At 36.5% G+C, this 25,011-nt stretch overlaps 1 protein-coding gene across 4 annotated transcripts in view; it reads right to left on the bottom strand.

The window, feature by feature from the left end:
• Nucleotides 1-6,047: 6,047 nt before the first annotated feature.
• The window catches only part of LOC143439623 (olfactory receptor 7D4-like), a 34,584-nt gene continuing 15,620 nt past the window's right edge, over nt 6,048-25,011 (bottom strand). For 2 of the 4 annotated variants that reach the window (XM_076925952.1, XM_076925951.1), the window contains exons 2-3: nt 7,728-7,848; nt 6,048-7,595 (exon numbers count right to left, since the gene is read on the bottom strand). In XM_076925952.1, the coding sequence (XP_076782067.1) occupies nt 6,639-7,595; nt 7,728-7,736 (966 nt within the window). In that variant the 5' untranslated portion in view covers nt 7,737-7,848 and the 3' untranslated portion in view covers nt 6,048-6,638. The other 2 variants (XM_076925950.1, XM_076925953.1) reach the window with 2 other exon arrangements.

Genomic DNA, 25,011 nt, shown 5'->3' with positions numbered 1-25,011 from the left:
CACCACCAAACAAAACAAACAAACAAAAACAAACAAAAAACAACCTCCAGTTTAAGCAAAGTGTGGTCTTTCGTCAAATGTCTTGATTTCAGAATAAAAGCCAATTTTAAAATGAATTTAGTGGGCATCTCAAATAAATATGCAAACCTTTCAGAAAAATTCTGACCTTGTACTTTGATAACAATCTCCACTAAAATGATCATTATTATATGATACCATATATCATTAAAATATATGATAGGAAGAAAATGGCAGACTTGGGTTCTTTTTGTGAGTTAATCTGGTCTCTATCAAAGAACTCTGCAAAAATGTCATTCATCATTTATATGACAGAAAGAGATGGAGGCACAGTTATCTAGCTGGAAATGAAAGATGAACAAATGCTCACAGTGGATCTTCATGTCCTCTAAGAGCACTTGGTCTACTATGTGGTGGACAGGAGTTTTAACATCACTCTGAGAATTCTTTTTTGTCTAGAATCCCTTTATACCCTCTTTTCCACTGAACATTCTAGCACAGTTCTTGAGTACATGTATCTTTGGTAGACAATTGTGTCTCCCTGAATGAAAGTGCCATTTAGTGAGCCTTAGTCAAAAGTTTACCCTAAGCTCATTAGCGAAAGAATTACTGGCACTTGCTGGTTCTTGCCTAATGTTAGAGAAAAGAATGCATATCCCAGAGGCTTGACCTAATGAAAGAAAAAACTTTCTCAGCTTTTGTTTAATTAGGAGACTTGGGAGTGCAGTACTGCTTCTCCCTTGTGCCCAATTCTTTTCTTCCTCACATCAGTAAGGGTAGGCTAGGCTAATGAATTCTCATGGGTATATAAGTGGCTCAGGACTCTTGCATCTCATTGCTCTTCCCTGCCTATTCTCAAAACAAGGTACCTTACATGTTTGCTCAAGGGGGAACATCTAATTGAAGACTAATATAGTCCTGCTGTATTTTTTTTTTTAATTTCCTGAGACCTCTCCAGCATAACCCCTCTGCCTTATGTAACATTTTAGTCAACTTTTAGTCAAGCTGAACTTTTTCCTTCTCTTGGGACTTCAGTATGAACACACACTGAGATTCTTTACAGTTAGCTTTGGGGAAAGAAAGGCCAATAAAGCATTGCTTTACCCTTAACTGAGTAAAGGGTAGGGAAAAAGAAGCCAACAGGTTAACTCCTAGAAAGCACCCAAGAGACACTTGAGAGGAGATGTTGAACTTGGGGCTGTCAGACCCATGGAAAGATGATGCAAACAAGTGTAGAAGGCTTATTAAAATTTAAAAGAAACAGCTAAGGAATAAGTATATAAAGCACTTTCCTAACATGCATGTGGCCCTCAGTTCATTTACCTATATTGGTGAACACAAACACCAAGTCAACCAGTAATATGCAGAGTTGAATAAGTATGCCAGTGTTGAATGAGAGATACAGGAAGGTTTTAAGGAAATCATATTATTGGTGTAAATAAGAAAAGAACTATAATGTAAAGCTGTAATGGTGTGGGACAGCTTGTACACCATATCAGTGTGCTAGTGCAGCCTCTGATGGTTTAACATTTTGGTTAAGAGCTACAGGATATAACAAACTAAATTGCTCTTCAGATGTTTGTTTCTGTCAGTTTGTTTATACCCCATCAGGCATCCACTCCCATGACTGACTGCAGAATGGTTTCATGCAGAATGCTCAGTTTCATGGAAATAGTGTAAATAAAAAAAGTTTTTTGTTTTCTTTTCTAATGGTCAACTTGTAGCTGAGGAGGAGAGGATGTTCTTGAACTTCTGATCCTTCACCCTCACTTCTCAAATGCCAAGGTGACAAGCCCATGTCTTTTTTGTGTATCTCACACAACCATGCAGTAATCAGTCTACCCCAGCTTTGTGATAGCTATTCTTATTGCAGTCTACCATAAACTATTTTGTTTACATTATGAACATCTAAGTAAGAGTGAATAGTTTTACTGAGACATCCTTGACATAAGAAATTACACATAAGTTTTTAACATCTCTATGCCTATAAAACCATCACTACTGTCAGGATAGTCTCCAAAAAGTTTTGTGATTTGCCTATTATTGCTCCACGTTGTTCTCTGGCCAACCAACCATTTGCTTGAGTACAAGCAGATCAAGCTTCTGTGCTGATTTTTTTTAGAGAATACCTTAGTGTTTTTCAGTGAAGAATCAAAGGCCAACTTCATAAACTCACTTTCTCCTCTCTCCTATATATAGCTTCATGATTCTCTGGTGCAACCCATAGGCAAAATGAGCAGATCTGCAGAAACACTTAACTGGAGTCCAGAATTGGGAGACTGTTGTGTAAATTATCTTAGGAATTGAAAGGAAACTTGGCAAGTGATGCTAAGCAGGTAGATAGAGTTGTTTAAGAGACAAGAACACCCCCCGCCCCCATTTCATAAGACTTAATACTTTGGCAAAGCAATTGAAACCCTCTTATTAATGAGTTCATGCCTTAAGGGTCTCAAAAAAAAAGATATTTAGAGAATGTTACTGATTTTTCTTTACTTCTGGAACAGAATAATTTTATAAGCCCCAAATATTGGCTTAGTGCATATTCTAAAACAGGAAACAGACTCAATGACATCTTTGAAAAGTCTTTGTCTCACAATGTCCTGCCTGGGCTTATATATCTCTCATATATATATATATATATATGGAATACACACATACATACATATTAGATAACGAAAATCAAAAGTCAGCACAGAAGCATAATCTGCTTGTACTCAAGCAAATGGTAGGTTGGCCAGAGAACAATGAGGAGGAATAGTAAGAAAATCACAAAACTTTTTGAAGACTATCTTGATGGTAGTGATGGTTTTATAGGCATAGAGATGTTAAAACTAATGTGTAATTTCTTACATGTCAAGGTTGTCTCAGTAAAATTATTCACTCTAACTTGGACATGCATAATGTAAACAATTAATAGTAGATTGCAATAATAATAGCTACCACAAAGCAAAGTGTATTTTTTGTATTTTTCCAGTTTTGTATTTTTTGGGGGGGGGCAGGGTGTATTCCTGAATGTACAAATAATTGGTTCTCTTAATCTATATCTGTTTCGTGTGCCTTTTCTTGAGCTTTTTTCTGTTTTCTGTTTGTTTGTTTTGTCCTATTCTGATATTTTTATATTATTATTATATCATTACTCCTTATATGCCAGAATGTGGGTGGATTCAGATATGAAGCCAGGTTGGAAGGATTAGAGGGTGGGAAAATGATAATTAGAATATATTACATTAAAAAATACTTTTTAAATACAGGGTGAAATCCTGGTTAGGATTTGTTACAAAAAGAATTTAGTTATAGGAGCATTTCCTTTATATGACTGGAAGATAAGTATCGTACTTACCAGGCTCTTTAGAAAGTGTAAGAGAAATATGTATTATAATTGAAGTTTTAATTTGCTGAGCAAATGTTTCTTCTAATGTTTGATCACTAACATTGATCTCTGGTAATCTCCATTCCCATAATAGAAGGCGAGACTGACTTTCAGATTAAGGGGGGCAGTGCTGCATGATAACATCTTTATTTCTTTATCTACCATTATGTCCTAGTTGAGGAAAAGCAAAATTCTGCCAGATGGTGGACAAGATGGCTCTTTAACAAGGATTTAAAAAGAACAGCACTGCTGTGTTTCAGAACTAATTTTAGCAATATCTTTCTTGTATCAATGTTCCACTTGGCTAAGCTGTCATTTGGAGGCCCTATTTCTGTTTAAACTACTCTGCTCAATGTACAGTATGGGACTGAGACCTGAAAGATGTTTAGGGATAATTTCATATGTGGAATATAGGCCTGTGTGTGCTGGTTAATTTTTCTGTTCAAAGCTGGTGTTCTTTTGTGCCAGAACTAGTTCTTTTGACCAGTGTTCTTTTAGCCAGAAGTAGCCACCTGCTATTATTAAATTTTTTTCTATCTTAAGCTCTTAGATTCTAGAAGTGATTTCTCACTGGGGAGGCACATTAATTCTATAACACTTTGCCATTATTTCTGAATCACAGCCCTACTCCAGGCAAGGATTCCTGACTACAGACTGGTATCTTAATTTTTGTTTTGGATCTCTTGTTTGGACATCCTCTGAAGGTTTTTTTGTTTTTTTTGTTGTTTTTTTTTTTTTTTTTTTTTTTTTTTTTTTTTTAACTGCTTGTCTCTTTTCTTGACTTCTGGTTCATGATAGATCAGTAATTGTTACCAAGGAGATTTTATTCTGAGAGTACTCTAAAGACATTTTGGGTGAATGGCCATGACTTAATGGGAGAAGAGCACCCATTAATGTCATAAAATGAATTTTGGCTATAAACTTTGTTAAATAACTAAATATCATAGAATCCTCAGAGAAGCCTACACCACATGGGAAAAAATGTGATCTGGCCTCAAATACACATAGAGTTCATAAACCTTGTAGTATAGTAATAACTTCTTTAAAATATGAAAAATAATGGTGGCAATTCACTACTGATCCATGCTCATGAGGGTCTACATCTTACATACACCCTCCAATACACACCCCTCCAATTTCAAAGCAGGTAACCAGTGCTAGAGATCCGTGTGTAAAGGGGAGGGTATTATTGCACTGAATAGAACTTCTCCTGAGGGCCAGTCAGCTTATGTCTTACTTTCAGGTGTTTCTTGGGTAATGTAGCTGGGCACAGTTTTCAGGAGTGGAGGGTCTACCATTAGAACAACCTCCTTACTGACAAGGGATAGGATCAACAAGTACTGTGTACACACACACACACACACACACACACACACACACACACAAATGCCTGCCACTTACCAGGTGTCTATGTATTCGTCACACAATGCTGATTCTCTAATCAATCCAGTAATTATTGCCAAAGAGTCAGACATTTTTTAATAAATGGAGAAGGTACAAGTAAAACTTCTGAATTTGTCCAAGTCTATTTCCACTTCTCATCAAGTGGGTGATTCAGCATTACTCAAGCCAACTCAGGATAAGTTTTAGTTTTATAATCTAAGTTCCAGAGCATTCCCCTATGATGTTAAAGACATATGTAGAAGATGCTTTGTCTTACCAGCTTGTTAGTATAGGGGAATCCTTGTATGAGGCTCTTTATGTTACACTTTTAAACATTTTATTATTTGACAATTTCATACATTTTTAAATTATATCTTGATTATCCTCAACTCCTGTCTCACTCACACCACCAAATCCTCCCCTACATGTCTTCCACTCACATGCAAGTCTCTTTAAAAATAACCCATTGACTTCACATAGTATTGCTTACATGTCCATGCATATGGAGCCACCTAGGCATGGGCAAAGTTCTGATAACCTGGACCACTAAAGAAAGATGAAAACTCCCCTGACCACAACTTACCATAAACCATCAATGGCTCTTCAATTTGGGGCAGAGACTCAAAAGTCTCTCCAAATCCATGCTGGAATGTTAACTGGCTTGATCTTGTACAGGTAATCAAAGCTCTTGTAAGTTAATAAGTGCAAGGTAACTTCTAATTCATGTTTGTGAAAGGGAACCAAATGGGAAGATTTGAGAAAGTGCAGCTAGGCTGGACAATATATTGAGCAAATTATTTTGTATGTTTTATTTACTGCTATGAAGTTCAGGCTGACTTTGATTCCTGATTTTTTCTGCCTCTGCTTTCTGACTGGTAGGCACTTTGTGCTTTTGTTTCATATCTATTAGAAGAGGCATATATATATATATATATATATATATATATATATATATATATCATGTATGTGTGTATGTGTGTGTGTGTGTGTGTGTGTGTGTGTGTGTGTGTGTGTGAGAGAGAGAGAGAGAGAGAGAGAGAGAGATGCTTCTATTGGCTCCAGCCCCAGAATTTTATCCTAAAGCAAAATTCCAATTGGATCTTCACCGTAGGTCAGTAACAATCACTAGCTACATTTTTTATTTTTCAGTACTATACAGATCAAGCGCAGGGACTCTTGCACAGTATACAAAAGCCCTGCCACTGAGCTACACTATCATGACTAATAAGAATGACCAAAGCACATCTCAGTAAATACATTTTGTGGGGGGGAAAAGTTATTTTGAGATATTTTTAATAAAGTTTTTTTCCCTGACACAGACCAAAGAAAACATCCAGCAAGCATTGTCCTGTAGACAGTGACTTAAGGAGTTGAGCCAATGTCCATCTCTCTTTTTTTTCAATGTCGTATCTCTCTTTTTACTGGCTGTGTTTTCTACCTTGTCCCCTGCCATGCTTGTAAGAATATATTCTTGAGACGGGTGGTGGTGGTGCGCGCCTTTAATCCCAGCACTTGGGAGGCAGAGGCAGGTGGATTTCTGAGTTCGAGGCTAACCTGGTCTACAGAGTGAGTTCCAGGACAGCCAGGGCTATACAGAGAAACCCTGTCTCGAAAAACCAAAAAAAAAAAAAAAAAAAAAAAAAAAAAAAAAAGAATATATTCTTGAAATTATTTGCATAACCAATCTAGTTACTGACTACTCATGATTCACTTTATTGGTTAATTTTTATGTATTGTCATGAAATATTTTATTTTTGTACTTCATGATTAATATTTCTTCTCTGTGTCCTAAGAATATAGAAGAATGTAATATAATGTAATACACTAAAATACTCTAATCATCACGACTCTATATTCTATTATCTTACTAAAACTTGTCTCCTATGCTATGAAAAAGTCTTCTAAGAGCCTGTTTCAAGTCCTTGTTCCTTAGGCTGTAGATGAAGGGGTTTAGCATGGGAGCAACCACAGTATACATCACTGAGGTGATTGAACCCTCTCTGGATTTATACGTTGTTTGAGAAGTGAGATAGACCCCAAGGCCTGTGCCATAGAACAATGAAACCACTGAAAGATGAGACCCACAAGTTGAAAAGGCTTTATACCTTCCCCTAGCAGATGAAATGGCCACTATAGAGTTGATGATTTTAGAATATGAAAAAAGAATCCCAGACAGAGGAATAATACCTAGCAAACCAGTTACACAGTAAAGGAGGACATCATTGGCATATGTGTCTGAACAGGCAAGCTTGAGGATCTGAGCAAGTTCACAGAAGAAGTGGGGGATTTCTGTTTTCTTACAGAAAGACAACCTCAAAAACATTAAAGTTTGCAACAATGAGTAGGCCAGGCAGATTAGCCAAGAGAGTAGAAGTAAACAACTACAAAAGTGAGGGCTCATGACATTCATGTAGTGCAAGGGGTGGCATATGGCCACAAACCGGTCATAGGACATTACAGTCAGTAACAAGCTATCCAATCCAGAAAAAAACATGAAAAAATACATCTGAGCTAGGCAGCCTTCATATGTTATGGATTTATTCTGTGCCTGGATGTTTACTAACATCTTGGGTACTGTAGTGGATATGAAGCAAATGTCTGCAAAAGATAGGTTAGAGAGAAAGAAATACATTGGAGTCTGGAGGTGAGCATCAGAGCTAATGATCAGGATGATAAGCATATTTCCTGTGATGCAGACCAAGTAAATGAAAAGGAACAGCCCAAATAGAAGAGGCTGGATATCATTTTCTTTTGAAAGTCCCAGAAGGATGAATATTGAAGTAGCTGTGATATTTTCTGTTTCCATATAATTTAATATCTTTACCTGGAAATAAGCAAGCATAGTTACAATGAATGCGTCATTCATTTCTAAATCATTCATAGAGCATTATATTTTAATCACAGTTTTATTTGCTATACTGCCCCAAACTGCTGTTTTCACCCCTACCCATAATACCTTGTCCATTGGAACTTTCCTGGATTATAGTAAATGATGTATCTTCTACATAATTTCTGAGAAGGAACCCATTTTCATAAACATCTCCCCTCTGACTGGTAGTAAATGCCTCTTAGAGTCCCTGGAAAATGTAGGACAAGCAATTATTGGTTTTAGAATTTGAAGATACTTTTATTAGCTTATGATTTTTTCAGACTGTGTTGGTTTATTGAACTCAAAGAAGGTTATTGTGGAAATATTTTATAGGAAATCCCTCTGTTGTTATGTAAAAGTTGTCAGTCCTATATAATTTATCTTTCTAACTACACCATGGTATGCTTAATCCCAAAGATCAATTCAAGAGTTTCGTCGTACATTTACATTTCACTTGCATGTTTATATTTCTGTCAATGTTTTTTATATTCAAACAATTGTGTCTTCTTTATTTCATGTCATATTTCCTGCATTGGAGATAGTGTTAAACAATGAGTGCTATATCTTATAGTCCACACATCAAAATCTCATTTGCTTATCATGCACATGGCTTCATTTTAATCTTCAGCAATTTTAAGAGAAATACAAAACACAACAAAAATAAAAATCTAAAACAAGAAGAGAAAAACATGCTAGGCAAGATAATACATTTTTCTAATTGCAGTACTGAAGTGAATGATGAAGAAGGATCTCAAATGTGAGGCAGACTGGGCTTCTCATAGCTATGTCTCCAAGAAAACTAAAAATGAAAAAGCTCTGAATTTTGAAATATATATATATAATACATATGCATATAGATTATAGATTATGTATTATATATTATATGTTATGTGTTATATGTTGAGTTATATTATATATAAATATGTGTGTACAATGTATTATATATACATATATACATATATATATACATATATGTGTGGGTGGGTAGGTATGTGCATCCTCTCCCACAGAGGCCATTCTTATTCACAAAACCTTTAGTAGGGTTAGAGATGTACCTAAGTGATATTGGGTACTCAGTATGTGTATAACTTTGAATTCAATCCTTAGCTCTGTAGAAACAGACAAAAAAAAAAACCAAACAACATATATACAATATATATTATATACATTATATTATTTCTTCTTTTGTAATAGATACATTTCTTGTAGTTTTTTTTTTACTTAAACTCAATATAAAACTACCATTATGTTTACATTATGTCACCTAAAAGTTATTTCATATATACCAAAAAGAGTATGAAATTTTACAGAAATACTGTACCAATTCATAGAAGGGACATAAAGAGCCACAGATTTAAAGTCATCTCATGTCTGCAAGTACAAAAAAAAGGCTATAAAAAAGTAATTATTCTACAAATATCTGTTCACTGAATGACAGTTCTACATTTCAGCTAGTTCCTTTCTACATTAAAAAATGGAGGCAATTTTTACTTTTTAAATTTTATATTCACTTAATTGCTTTATATCCTATTCACTGCCCCTCCTCTTGGTTATGTCCTTCAACAATCCCTCCACTTGTCCTCTGGGAGGGTGGAGTCCCCTCTGGGTATCCCCCAACTCTGACTTATAGAGTCTATGCTGGGCTAAGAATATCCTCTCCCACTGAGGCCATTATTATTCACAAAACCCTTTAAAAGTGCTAAACATGTAGCTCAGTATTACTGGGTATTCAGTATGTATATGGCTTTGAGTTAAATTCTTAGCTTCATACAAGCAAACAAGCAAACAACAAAAAACCTATTACACAAATAAACAACAACAAAACTCATCAAGAAAACCTGTTTAGACAAAAAGAGAGGTACATATATCATTATGATTTTCAGTTGAGTATAAAGAGCATGGCAGTTTATCTCAACTGCATTTTGAATGCCTTAATTTGTGTTTAGACAGTAATTTCTGGATTGTGATGAAATTTCTCAGTATCATTATTATGGCTGTCTTCAATTTTATCCATACATTACATAAGAGTTTTTTTTTCCCTTTGGGTTAAAATGCCCTTTGCAACATTCATGGTCTTACCTTCGACCCTCATGAAGAACATTTCTCTTGACTGCGAAAGTCTTTAGATATTGTGTAGTATGTATATTGACACTTCAACTCCTCCTTTTCTTAACTGACAATTATTGGACTCACCAGTAAATGCCAGACCATATAATATGACTATGGATAGATAGGTAAGAAAGGAGGGACAATAATGGAACAGAGGCTGAAAGAAAGGCCATCCAGAGACCTCTTCACTGTCCAATCCATTCCATTTGCAGACACCAACCCCTGACATTATTGCTGATGCCAAGATGTACTTGCAGACAGGAACCTGGTATGGCTTTCCTCTGAGAGGCTCTGCACCTGACTAAGACAGATACAGCCATCCACTGGACTGAGCCTGGGGACCACAATGCAAGAGTTAGGGGAATGACTGAAGGAGCTGAAGAGGATTGCAATGCCATATGAAGAACAACAGTACTAATTAACCAGATCCCTCAGAGCTCTCAGGGACTAAACCACCAACCAAAGAGTAGACATGGAACAGTCCATGGCTCCCACTACATATGTAGCGGGTCACTTGGGAGTCTAAAGTGGGAGAATAGCATGTTTGAATTTAGCTATAGACACTGGCTTAAAAAGAAGATACTTTGGTCCTTTCTGCCTTTCTCAAGCTTTAAATGATACAAATATAGTCTTTGACTTGCTTTCAGTAGTTCTGGTCAAGATCCATGTGAATCCCTTTAGCAATAGGATTCTTAAATATGTTAGGAATAGTAATTGTTCAACCTGATGAAATTCTGTATCAGCTTGTTCAAAATGCAAATTAAGATTCTTTTGAGATTCCATCTCTTCCCCAGTAAAATTGTCTATCACCAAGAAAACAAATGCTCACATGCAACATGAGGAAAGCAAAGCCTTTATCTTAAACATCTATTATGGACATCAATGTGGAAGTTTCTTAACTAAATATGGAACAACAGTATATATCAGCTCCACTAGTCTTATATATACTTAAAGGTCTCTAAATTCCACCACCAAGATCTTTGTATATCAGTTCACATTGCTATTGTCTTCATAACATTGAGTAAACAGAAACAGATTCAACAGTCATCAACTGATGAACGGAAAATGAAAATTTGAATTTGTATACTAGAATTTTATTCAACATAAAATTATTAAAAATAGATGGAATTTGAAAAATATTAAATTAGGTAATCAAATTTCCAAAGATAGATATGTTTCCTATTATATGTGAATCCTAGGTAGGTGTGTGTGTGTGTGTGTGTGTGTGTATTTGTATGGGAAAATTGTGTAGAGGTCATGAAACTAGAAAGAAATTCATGAGAGGAAAAATAAGAAGCTCATAATGGAAAGGAGCAGAGAGGGTAATAAAATGCATGTCATGTGAAAATAGAAAGTGAAATACTGGGATTGGAAAGGCTTAAGTTAGAGGGAAGATTGTGAAATGAAGAAATAGAGAGGTGATACTAGAAACAACTTAAAAAAACAAAAAGACCACAAAATAACAATTTTATAAATAATTAAGGAAAATTCCACCCAGTATCTTATAATTCTAGAATATCATACATAATTTCATAACTCAGTGCTTACCTAAAAATCTTCTCCTGAAGTCTCCACTTAATTATCTAGAAAAATTCTGAATAATTTCAATTTTGTTTACTACTACAGTACTAGAGATGGAACCCAGGACAAGAACTTCACCACTGAGCAATATTCCTGCACTCCTTCTACACGTTAAGCTACACTTTCTGGATACTCCAAATTAACAGGGAGGATCATATGACTTCCATTGTTCTTTGAAGAGTATAGGACTATGCTCACAAAAATTTCCCCTCAGGTGGATGCGTTCAAGTGAGTTTGTAAACAGTTTATAAAGGAGGCCCTAAATCTTTGAGGAATGTGAAAAGAGATGAGACCTCAAGAAAGAAACAAGACTATGGGGCATAGTAGAACTTGAAGATTCTTGTACTACTGTTTACTTGACTTTGGTGCAAGTTATCTACCACAATATTTCTTACAATCTATAAAGAAACTGCACATGTAGAAGCTCTGGTGACCTTCTTACCTTTGCTTCATCACTTTCTTTTCAAAGCTCTGATACCAGCATGGAAATTCTGAAAACTAGACTTTTATTATCATTCTCTTTTCTCCATAGATAGCATTATATGCCCAGCAGAGAAGATTCTAGAAATAATCTGGGTGAAATCAATACCTGGACAGGCATATTATCCTTTTACATAGTTACAGAGCTATTATTTGGAGAATTACTTATCTCACCTCTCATTAAATAAATCATTATTTGATTGTGTGTTTCTATAGTTTCATACCTGGAAGTGAGGTAAGTGATTTATTCTTCTATGTTTCCCCTGGGAGAATAGAGTTTGAACTACATAGAAGATTCACCTTCTCCAGTGGCTCAGTCCAGTGCAATTAGGCTTTTTCTTCTTAAAATAATTTTCTACTCCCATATGGCCTCTGGAGTATCTGTTTTCTCTTAGGAATAGCTCATCCATTCCGTCTCTAGAATCTCCATAATGCTAATCATTCAATTTATTGTATTGCTAGACCCTCAACCTAGAACTGACTTTAATACACGCATGTAATTAAAATTATATAAAAGCAAAAATGAGGAGAGGGGATGGAATATGGAGTTCTAGGGAGGGGAAATGGGGAAAGAGAATGACATCTGTATTGTAAATAAATAAAATATCAAATAAAATATTTAAAAATTAAGAAAAAAAGAGATGGGTAAATAGGGCTATAGGCCACTGACCAGAAATTATTGGTAACTTTCTAACCAGCTTGTGCATGAACATGCCAGGAAAAACCTTTTGGGATCAAGGACCTAAAGAGTTCTCTATGAATCCTATGAGAAAAATATACAATTTTGTTTAAATTATGATAAACACCAAACAAACATGTATTAAATTTAGTGGAATCTACAAGTAAACTCAGAATAAAGGACCAACACTGAATGTTTATACACAATAAAAACAAAAGTGTTAGCTTTCCTTTTTGTGACAACATTTTAAAATAAATAAAGATTATGTAACATTCTTTCTGCAATTTCTGCTCTTGGCTAGCGGACAAATTGTTTTTAGGCTATGGTACAGCACCATAGCATTATAGACGACTTATAGGAACCATGTTGTTCACTTCCTGCCAGAAAATAAAAGAAAGTAATTTGGAATGTGTAAGATACATTTACAAGGTCTACCCAAGAAGCTCACTTTCCCAATCATGTTATATATTCTATAGTTTCTACAAACTGGCAGTATTCTACTTAATTATGCACATACCCCTAAATCAACCAGTTGGTAAACTCAAAATCTTTATAATCTGGAGATTTCCAGAATACCCCACATCTGGCTATTGAATTGGGGCCCAAATCTTAAAAACTTGAGCTTTCCAGGATGCTTAAGATCCAAGCAACAAAAATACAAATTTTATAGATTTCTCAATTCTAGTTCTTAATGTGGAATTTGGTGGCATCCTGTTCTTTGCTGATGTCATTTCATGGATGACACCATCTACTCCCCTTTATAAGTAGAGATTGAATTTTTAATTTTAGTGTCATTTGAAAAGTGATAGCTGCTTTTAAAAATTATTGAAAATATATTTTCATACACTGCTTTCTGGCTATAGTTGTTAAGCTGGAATGTCTGTTTACCCCTGCACAAGGGTAACCCCATCTACTATCTTTCTCTCAACTCCACCAGAATGGAGAAAACTTTCTAACTCATACAGAGAAAACTTTGGGATAGCATGTCATCAGAACTAGTCATCTCCATATTTCCAGCAACTCACACAAGAGTGCCCACTCAGTAGGTTAGTTTTTGACCATGTATGGGTAGAGTTCCAGCTCGTAGCTGACACATCATCGCTACTCACCTAAGCTCTATAAAACCCTTTTGCTTTAGCCCAAATAAACAACTTCATTGAGCTGTGAGATTGGTGAACTCACCAGAGAACTGCCTCCTAATAAACCCACTTTCATCTACTTTGAATCTGGTCTAATCAGGCCTCTATCTAAGTCATAGAGGAAAAGAAAAATCCTATCAATAGGTTCTCTTGTCCCAAATCCTCCCAGTTACTACCTGTATTCCCCTCCCCATAAGAATCTACCCCTTTCTGTCTCTTTTTAGAAAATCATCAGGTGGCTGGAACAGACACCCAGCTGATCTGCTCCCCTGTGGAAGCTGTATCCAGAGGAATCCTAGACAGGTCACAGCCCTCAGGGCTGCAGGTAGGAGCACCCACACACGGCCCTAGGCCCCAGAAGCACAACTGGCAGTAGGGAGACCCCAGAGCACACTTGGCATCCAGACCCTGCCCCTGCAGAAAAACACTCCCCTTCTGCCCCTCACCCAGATCCCAGTGTCTGGGGCAGACACCCAGCTGATCTGCTCCCCTGTGGAAACTAGGGGCATCCTAGAGAGGCCACAGCCCACAGAACTGTAGACACCCAGCTCATCTGCTTCCCTGTGGAAGCTGCATATGGAGGCATCATAGAGAGGCGATGGCCCACAGAGCTGCAGACACCAGGCTGATCTGCCCCCCTGTGGAAACCATGTCCAGAGGCATCCTAGAGCAGCCACTGCCCTCAGGGCCACAGATATCCTAGAGAGGCCATTGCCCTCAGAGCTGCAGAAACCACGTCAGGAGACATCATAGAGAGGCCACGGACTTCAGAGCAGGGGACACTATATCCTGAGGCACCCTAGAGGAGTGACTACACTTAGAGCAGCAAACACCTAGCTGGTCTACTACCATGGAGACATCATATCCTGAGATATCCTAGAGGAGCCACTGTACCTAGAATAGCTGGAGCTCAGGATCACAGAGATATCTGGACCCCAAGGAGTTATGGCACAACCAAGATAACTGGAAAGGCAGGCTCCAGTCAGAACCAGTGAGTGCTGGTAGCACTAGAGCTAACCAAATGGCAAAAAGCAAGCATAAGAATGTAAACAACAGAAACCAAAGTTACTTGGCATCACCAGAACCCAGCTCTTCCACCATATCAAGTACTGAATACCACATCACACCGGAAAGCAGGATACAGAATTAAAATCACTTCTCATGATGATGATAGAGGACTTTAAAAAGGATATAAACAACACCCTCAAAGAATTTGAGGAGAACACAGGTAAACAGGTAGAAGCCCTTAAAGAAATGCAAGAAAACAACCAAACAAGTGAAGGAATTACAAAAAAGCATTCAGGATCTAAAAATGGAAGTAGGAACAATAAAGAAATCTCAGAGGTAGACTACCCTGGAGATAGAAAACCTAAGAAAAAGATCAGGAGTCATAGACGCAAGCATCACCAACAGAATACAAGAGAAGAATACAAGAAGAGAGAATCTCATGCACAGAAGATACCATGGAAAACATAGACACAACGGTCAAAGAAAATGCAAAATGCGAAAAGCTCCTAACACAAAACATCCAGGAAATCCAGGACACAATGAGAAGACTAAACCTAAGGATAATAGGTATAGATAAGGGTGAAGACTCCCAACTTAAAGGGCTAGAAAATATCTTCAACAAAATTATAGAGGAAAACTTCCCTAACCTAAAGAAAGAGATGTCATTAAATATATAAGAAGCCTACAGAACCCCAATAGACAGAACCCCAAAAAAGAAATACCTCCTGTCACATAATAATCAAAACATCAAATATACAAAACAAAGAGAAGATACTAAAAGTAGTAAGGGAAAAAGGCAAAGTAACATATAAATGCAGACCTAGAAGAATTACACCAGACTTCTCACCAGAGACTATAAAAGCCAGAATATCCTGGACTGATATCATACAGACCTTAAGAGATCACAAATGCCAGCCCAGACTACTATACCCAGCAAAACTCTCCATCACTATTGATGGAGAAACCAAGATATTCCATGACAAAACCAAATTTACACAATATCTTCCCACAAATCCAGCACTTCAAAGAGTAATGGATGGAAAACTCTAACACAAGGAGGGAAACTACAACCAAGAAAGAGCAAGAAATAGTCTTCCAACAACCCCAAAAGAAGATAGTTACACAAACATAATTCTACCTCTAATAACAAAAATAACAGAAAGCAACAATCATTTCTTCTTTAATATCTCTTAATATCTATGGACTCAATTCTCCAATAAAAAGACATAGACTATCAGATTGAATACATAAACAGGACCCAGAATTTTGCTGCATACATGAAACGCACCTCTGTGACAAAGACAGACACTACCTCAGAGTAAAAAAGGATGGAAAACAATCTTCCAAGCAAATGGTCCTAAGAAAAAAGCTGGAGTAGCCATTCTAATATCAAATAAAATTGATTTTCAACCAAAAGTAATAAAAAAAAAATAAGGAAGGAAACTACATACTCATCAAAGGAAAAATGGACCAAGAACTCTCAATTCTGAACATCTATGCTCCAAGTGCAAGGGCACCCACATACATAAAAGAAACTTTACTAAAGCTCAAAGCATACGTTTCATCTCACACAATGATAATGGGGGATTTCAACACCCCACTCTCAGCAATGGACAGATCATGGAAACAAAAACCGAGACACAATGAAACTAACAAAAGTTATGAACCATATGGATTTAACTGATATCTATAGAACATTTCATCCTAAAACAAAGGAATATAACTTTTTCTCAGCACCTCATTGTACCTTCTCCAAAATAGACCATATAATTGGTCACAAAACAAACCTCAACAGATACAAAAAGATTGAAATAATCCTGTGTACCCTATCAGACCACCATGGACTAAGGCTGGTCTTTAATAACAAAAAAAAAAAAAAATCAGAAAGCCCACATACACGCAGAAACTGAACAATGCTGTACTCAATGATGACTTGGTCAAGGAAGAAGTAAAGAAAGAAATTAAAGACTTTTTAGAATTTAATAAAAAGGAGGAGACATCATACCAAAACTTGTGGAACTCCGTGAAAGCAGTACTAAGAGAAAAACTCATAGCTCTAAGTGCCCACAAAAAGAAAATGGAAAGAGCATACATTAATAACCTAACAGCACACCTGAAAGCATTAGAACAAAAAAGAAGCTAATATACCCAAGAGGAGTAGACGGCAGGAAATAATCAAACTCAGGGCTGAAATCAACCAAATTGAAACAGAAAGAACTATACAAAATATCAACAAAACCAAGAGCTGGTTCTTTGAGAAAATCAACAAGATAAATAAACCCATAGCCAGACTAAATCAAAAGGCACAGAGACAGTATCCAATTTAATAAAATCAGAACTGAAAAGATAGACATAACAACAGAAACTGAGGAAATTTAAAAAATCATCAGATCCTACTACAAAGGACTATATTCAACAAAATTGGAAAATCTGGATGAAATGGACAATTTTCTAGACAGATACCATCTAAACAGTCCCATAACCCTTAAAGAAATAGAAGTAGTCATTAAAAGTCTCCCCACCAAAAAAAGTTTGTGACCAGAAGGTTTTAGTGCAGAATTCTATCTGACCTTCAAGTAAGACCTAATACCAATTCTCCTCAAGCTATTCCACAGAATAGAAACAGAAGGAACACTACCCAATTTGTTCTATGAAGCTACAATTATGCACATACTTAAACCTCACAAATACCCAACAAAGAAAGAGAACTACAGACCAACTTATGAATATTGATGCAAAAATACTCAATAAAATACTCGCAAACCGAATTCAAGAACATATCAAATCATCCATCATGATCAAGTAGGCTTTATCCCAGGAATGCAGGGATGGTTCAATATTCAAAAATCCATCATGTAATCCTCTACATAAACTCAAAGAAAAAAACCACATGATCATCTCACTAGATGCTGAGAAAGCATTTGACAGAATTCAACATCTCTTCATGTTAAAAGTCTTAGAAAGATCAGGAATTCAAGGTCCATACCTAAACATAGTAAAAGCAATATACACCAAGCCAGTAGCCAACATCAAACTAAATGGAAAGAACCTTGAAGCAATCCCACTAAGATCAGGGACTAGACAAGGATGCCCACTCTCACCCTATATATTCAATACAGTACTGGAAGCCCTAGCCAGAGAAATTAGAAAACAAAAGGAAGTCAAAGGGATACAAATAGGAAAAGAAGTCAAAATTTCACTATTTATAGATGATATGATAGCATACTTAAGTGACCCTAAAACTTCCACTAGAGAACTCCTAAACCTGATAAACAACTTCAGCAAGTGGCTGGATATAAAATCAACTTAAACAAATCAGTAGCCTTCCTCTACTCAAAGATAAACAGGCTGAAAAAAATTAGGGAAATGGCACCCTTCACAATAGTCACAAATAATATAAAATATCTTGGAGTAAATCTAACCAAGCAAGTGAAAGATCTCTATGACAAGAACTTCAAGTCTCTGAAGAACGAAATTGAAAAAGATCTCAGAAGATGGAAAGATCTCCCATGCTACTGGATTGGATGGATTAACTTCGTAAAAACGGCCATCCTGCCAAAAGCAATCTACAGATTCAATGCAATCCCCATCAAAATTCTAAATCAATTCTTCATAGAGATATAAAGAGCAATTTGCAAATTCATTTGGAACAACAAAAAACCCAGGATAGCAAGAACCATTCTCAACAATAAAAGAACTTCTGGGGGAATCACTATCCCTGACCTCAAACTGTACTACAAAGCAGTAGTGATAAAAACTGCATGGTATTGTTACAGAAACAGCCAGGAAGATCAATGGAATAGAATTGAAGATCCAGAAATGAGCCCACATACCTATGGTCACTTGATCTTTGACAAAGGAGCTAAAATTATCCAGTGGAAAAAGGACAGCACATTCAACAAATGGTGCTGGTCCAACTGGAGGTCAACATGTAGAAGGATGCAAATTAATCCATTCTTATCTCCTTGTACAAAGCTCAAGTCTAATTGAATAAAGGACCTTCACATAAAACCAGATACACTGAAACTAATAGAAAAGAAGGTGGGGAAGACCCTCGAATACTTAGGCACAGGGGAAAAGTTCCTGAACAGAACACGAATGGCTTATGATCTAAGATTAAGAATTGACAAATGGGACCTCATAAAATTGCAAAGCTTCTGTAAGGCAAAAGACACTGTCAATAAGACAAAATAGCAACCAACTGATTGGGAAAAGATTATTACCAATCCTCGATCCTATAGAGGGCTAATATCCAATATATGTAAAGAACTCAAGAAATTAGACTCCAGACAACCATATAACCCTATTAAAAATAGGGTAAAGAGCTAAACAAAGAATTCTCAACTGAGGAAATTCGAATGGCCAAGAAGCATCTTAAGAAATGCTCAACATCCTTAGGCATCAGGGAAATGCAAATCAAAACAACCCCGAGATACCACCTCACACCAGTCAGAACGGATAAGATAAAAAATTTTCAAGTTATGGTAGATGCTGGTGAGGATGTGGAGAAAGAGGAACACTCCTCCATTTTTTGGTGGGAATGCAAGCTGGTATAACCACTCTGGAAATCAGTCTGGCGGTTCCTCAGAAAATTGGACATAGCACTACCTGAGGATCCAGCTATACCACTCCTGGGCATATACTCAGAAGATGCTCCAACATATAACAAGGACATATGCTCCACTATGTTCATAGCAGCCTTATTTATAATAGCCAGAAGCTGGAAAGAACCCAGATTTCGTTCAACAGAGGAATGGATACAAAAAAATGTGGTACATTTACACAATGGAGTACTACCTAGCTATTAAAAATAATGAATTCGAGAAATTCTTAGGTAAATGGAACTAGATGGGACTAGAAAATATCATCCTAAGTGAGGTAACCCAATTACAAAAGAACACACATGGTATTTACTCACTGATAAGTGGATGTTTGCCCAAAAGCTTGAAAAAGACAAGATTCAACTAACTGACCACATGAAGCACATTAAGAAGGAAGACCAAGTGTGGATGCCTCGGTCCTTCTTGGAAAGAGTGACAGAATGCTCAAGAGAGCAAATAAGGTGACAAAGTGTGGGACAGAAAGTCAAGGAGGGGCCATCTACTTTGATATCCGTCCCATGTGCAGTCACCAAAGATAGATGCTGACATGGAGGTCAGGTAGTGCATCTGAGAGGAGCCTGATGCAGCTGTCTCCTTGAAGGTCTGCCAGAGTCTGACATATCCAGAGGAGGATGCTCGCAGCTACCAATTGATCTGATCAAGGATTCCTAATGAAGAAGTTAGAGGACTGAAGGAGCTGAAAGGGCTGGTGACCCCAAGAGGAGAGCAACAGTGCCAGCTAACCAGACCTCCCCAGGGTCTAAACCTTTGTGCCTGGGAGCACAAAGGGAGGCACCCATGACTTAAGCTGTATACTTAGGGGAGGATGGCCTTGTTGGGAATGGGTGGGAGAGGAGATCCCTGGTCCCATGAAGGCTGAACACCGAGCTGGAAGGAATTTGAGGGTGGGGAGGGGGGAGTGAGGGGTAGGTGGGGGCACACCCTTGTGGAGGCAGGAGAGAGGATGGAATAGGCGGTTCCTGGTTGGTAGGGGGAATGGAGGGAGGGGATAAAACCTGAAATGTATTTTAAAGAAATAAAAAAAGAAAATAATAAATAAATAAATAAATAAATAAATAAATAAATAGAAAATCATCAGGCATCTAAGGGATAATAATAAATAATATAATTAATATAATATGATATAATTAATATAATAAATCAATATAAATAATATGATCAAACAAAATCATAATAGGACAAAACAGAAATTAAAGGGCCAAAAAAATCAGAAGAAAGACATAAAGACACAGAGTCACACATTTGCAAACACAGATATCTCAAAAAAGCACAAAACTGGAAACCATAATATATACACAAAGGATCTTGGTGGAGGGGGCAGAAAAAAGCCAAACCTTGATAAAATATTATGAAATAAAGAACTTCCAAATATGTCCTACTCATCATTTCTTTTGCTGTAATGAAAAATATCTGAAAGGATCTGTGTCATCATTTCACTAGCATACCTTAAAAGTCTTGGAGAGATTAAGAATATGAGGCTCATACTTAAAGATAAGAAAAGCAATACACAGCAAGCAAATCATTAAATAAATGGAATTTAAATAAATTGGCATTAGATAAAATGGAAAGAAATTTAAAGCAATTGTATTAAAATTCAGAACAAAACAAGGATGGCCCTTCTCTCCATATTTATTGAACTTAGTACTTGACATTCTAGCTAGAGAAATAAGACTAAAGGACCTCAAGGAGATACAAATTGGAAGAGAAGAATGTTGCTGAAATTTCTAACCCTAATAAATCCATGTTAAATACACACAATTCAGTTATTATAATTATAAGCTGTATACATAGATTGGGCAGAACTAGCATTATACAAACTTATTCCATAGCTATAAGCCCCATTACCATATGCAGTTTCTTATGATGACACAGTTTTGATCTATTATGACATGTCCTCCTCTTCCTCCTCCTCTTCTTTTTCCTCCTCCTCTTCCCCTTCTATCTCTCCTCTCTCTCTCTCTCTCTCTCTCTCTCTCTCTCTCTCTCTCTCTCTCTCTCTCTCTCTCTCTCTCTCTCTCTTTCTCCCTCTCTCTGTCTGCCATTTTCCTTTTCCCACTCTAGAAACTCCAATCCTATCTTTGCTCTCCACTGCCCAATCACAGGCTCTAGCCTTTTATTGACTAATTAGAATATGGAAAAGGTTCACATGATATCAAGAAAGCAGTATTAACATTAGAATACAAATAGCATCAGGCTAAAGTATTGATGTTGCAGAAGATATGATAATATACATAAGTGACCCTGCAGTTCAAGGATACCTATCAAAGGCCTCCCACACCAAGACAATGGAGGTTCACCCCCACCCAATGCCTACTGCAACATGAACACCCAGGGAGCAAATCCATCCAGATAGGTAAAGGCCCTCAGAAGAACCAAATCAACAAAGCAATGGCAATAGGACACATCCAAAGCACAGCTAACACCACTACATCAAGCCCTGGATATTCTAACACAACCAAAACACAAGAAAATGACCTTAAACCCAATCTTATAAAGATGATAGAAGCCTGTAAAGAGAAAATAAATAAATCCCTTAAAGACATACAAGAAAATACAATTAAACAGGTAAAGACACTAAATAAAACTGTTCATGACCTGAAAGTGGAAATAGAAGCAATAAGAAAACACAAACTGAGGAAACCCTAGAGATGGAAAAACTAAAGACAAGAACAGGAAAAATAGAAGCACGCATTACCGACAGAATATAGGAGATTGAGAGAGAATTTTAGGCATAGAAGATACAATAGAAAAATTAATACATCAGTCAAAGAAAATAATCAATATAAAAACTTCCTGACATAAAACATTCAGGAAGTCTGGGATAAGATGAAAAGAATGAACCTAAGAATAATAGCAATATAAGAAGGTGAAGAGTCCCACTCAAATTCCCAGAAAATATTCTCAAAATTCATAGAAGAAATCTTTCCCAACCTAAAGAAAGAGATGCCTATAAAGATACAAGAAGATTATAGAACACCAATTAGATTGGACAACAAAAAAATCTTCCCATCAAAAAATAATTGAAACACAAAATCTACAGAACAAAGAATGAATATTAAATATGACAAGGGGAAAAGGCAAGATAGCAAGCAAAGGCAGACCAATCAGTATCACACATGACTTCTCAACAGAGACTCTTAATGCTAGAATGACCTGGATAGATATCTTGAAGTCTCTAAAAACCACAGGTGCCAACTTATATAACTATACCCAGCAAAACTCTCAATCATAATGTGTGGAGAAAACAAGATATTTTAAGACAAATCCAAATTCAAGCAATATCTATCCATAGATCCATCCCTACAAAAAATACTAGAAAGAAAACTCCAGCCCAAAGAGAATTACTATATCCAAGAAAACACAGAAAATAAGTAATCCTTTATCAACACAAACAATGAAAGCACACACACACACACACACAAACTACCAACATCAAAATAGCAGGAAATAATATGCATTGGTCATTAATGTCTCTAAATATCAATGAACTCAATTTCACAATAAAAAGACACAGACTAACTGAATGGATGCAAAAACAGAATCCATCTTCTGTTGCCTACCAGGAATGCACCTCAGCAACAAAGACACATATTATTTCAGAGTAAAAGACTGGAATAAAGTTTTCCAAGAAATGGTATTAGAGAAATCAGGGATGAAGGATGCATAAACAGAATTTACAGCAATGTAGAGCAAGCCAATAACCAACATCAAACTAAATGGAGAGAAACTTAAAATCAGGGACAAGACAAGGCTTCAAACTCTCTCACTATCTAGTAAATATATACTTGAACTTTTATCTAGAGCATTAAGACAACTAAAGGAGATCAAGTTAATACAAAATGGAAAGGAAGAAAACAAAGTATTATTTGTGGATGATATGATAGTAAATATAAGCAAACCCAAAAAATTCAACTGGAGAACTACAACTGTTAAATACCTTTAGCAAAGTGGTTGGATACAAAATCAACTCAGAAATTCGTAGCCTTCCTTTATACAAATGATAAGAGAACAAAGATATATTAGGGAAATAACCCACTTTACAATAGCAATGAATAATTTAAAATATTTTTTATGTAATTCTAGCCAAGCAAGTGAAAGATTGGTACAAAAAGAGCTTCAAGTCACTAAAGAAAGAAATTGAAGACAATAGCAGAAGACGGACAGATCTCCAATGCTCATGAATAAGTGGGACTAACACAGTGAAAATGGTGATTTTACCAAAATCAACATATAGATTCAGTGCAATCCCCATCAAAATTTTAACACGATTTTATATAGTCCTTGAAAGAGCAATTCTTATCTTTGTATGGAAAAAACAGCAAAACCCAGGATAGCCAAAACAATCTTAAACAACAAATGAACTTCAGGAGGAATCATTGTCCCTGACCTGAAGCTGTAGTACAGAGCAATAGTGACTTTGAAAATGCATGATAATTATACAAGACAGGCAAGTGGATCAATAGAATAGAATTCAAGACCCAGAAATAAACCCACATACCCATGGACACTTGATTTTTGATAAAGAAGCCAAAACCATACAATGAAAATGAACCATCTTCAGCAAATGGTGCTGGACTAACTCAATATCTACATGTAGAAGAATGCAAATAGATCTATGTTTATCACCTGAACAAAACTAAAGTCCAAGTGAATCCATGGCCTCAACATAAAAGAAGATCCCCTAAATATCATAGAAGAAAAACTGGAAAATAGCTATGAAGGCATTGGTACAGGAGTCAACTTCCTGAACAGAACACCAGTGGCCCAGGCTTTAAAAGCAACAATTGATAAATGGGACCTCATGAAACTGCAAAGCTTCTGCAAGGCAAAGGACACTGACAATAGGATGAATCAGCAGTGTACTGACTGAGAAAGGATCTCCACCAACCTTACATCTAACAGAGGGCTAATTTCTAAAATTTACAAAGATGTCTAGAAGATAGGTACCAACAACCCAAATACCCCCCCCCCAATGAGATACAGAACTAAATGGAGAATTCTCAACAGAGGAATATGAAATGGTAGAAAAGCAATTAAGGAAATGTTTAAAATGCTTAGCCATCCAGGAAGTGGAAATCTGACTTTCCATCTTACATCACAATGGCTAAGATAAAAAACTCAAGGGATAGTACAATCTGTCAAAGATGTGGATCAAGCAGAAGACCTCTTCATTGCTGGTGGAAGTGCAGACTTATACAACCATTTTGGAAATCAATTTGTTGGTTTCTCAGGAAACTAGGAATAGATCTACCTCATGGCCTAGATATACCACTTCTGGGCATATCTTCAAATGATGCTCCAACATCCCACAAAGACACATGCCCAACTATGTTCATAGCTGCTTTATTTCTAATATCCAGAAACTGGAAGCAATTTAGATGTCCCTCATCTAAAAAATTGATAAAGAAAATGTTGTACACTTACACAACGAAATACTATTCAGCTATTAAAAACAAAGACATAATGAATTTTGCATGAAAATGGTGAGAATTTGAGAATATAATCCTGAGTTAGGTAACCTGTCCCTAAAAGGACATGCATTGTATATATGTGAATATTAGTCATAAAATACAGGTACCATGCTGCACTCCACAGATACAAAGAAGCTAAATAAGAAGGAAGGCTCAAGAGAGGAAGTTTGAATCTCACTTATAAGTAGGAATTAAATACTCATAGGATCAGATGGAAGGAGGGATATGGGTAGGAGGGCAAGGGGGAAGGGGTTCAGTATCAGGTGATGGGAAGGACAGGAG

Source organism: Arvicanthis niloticus, chromosome 27, assembly GCF_011762505.2.
Source record: "Arvicanthis niloticus isolate mArvNil1 chromosome 27, mArvNil1.pat.X, whole genome shotgun sequence".
In the NCBI taxonomy this organism is placed as follows: Eukaryota; Metazoa; Chordata; class Mammalia; order Rodentia; family Muridae; genus Arvicanthis; species Arvicanthis niloticus.
This window is presented reverse-complemented; position numbering and strand designations above follow the sequence as displayed.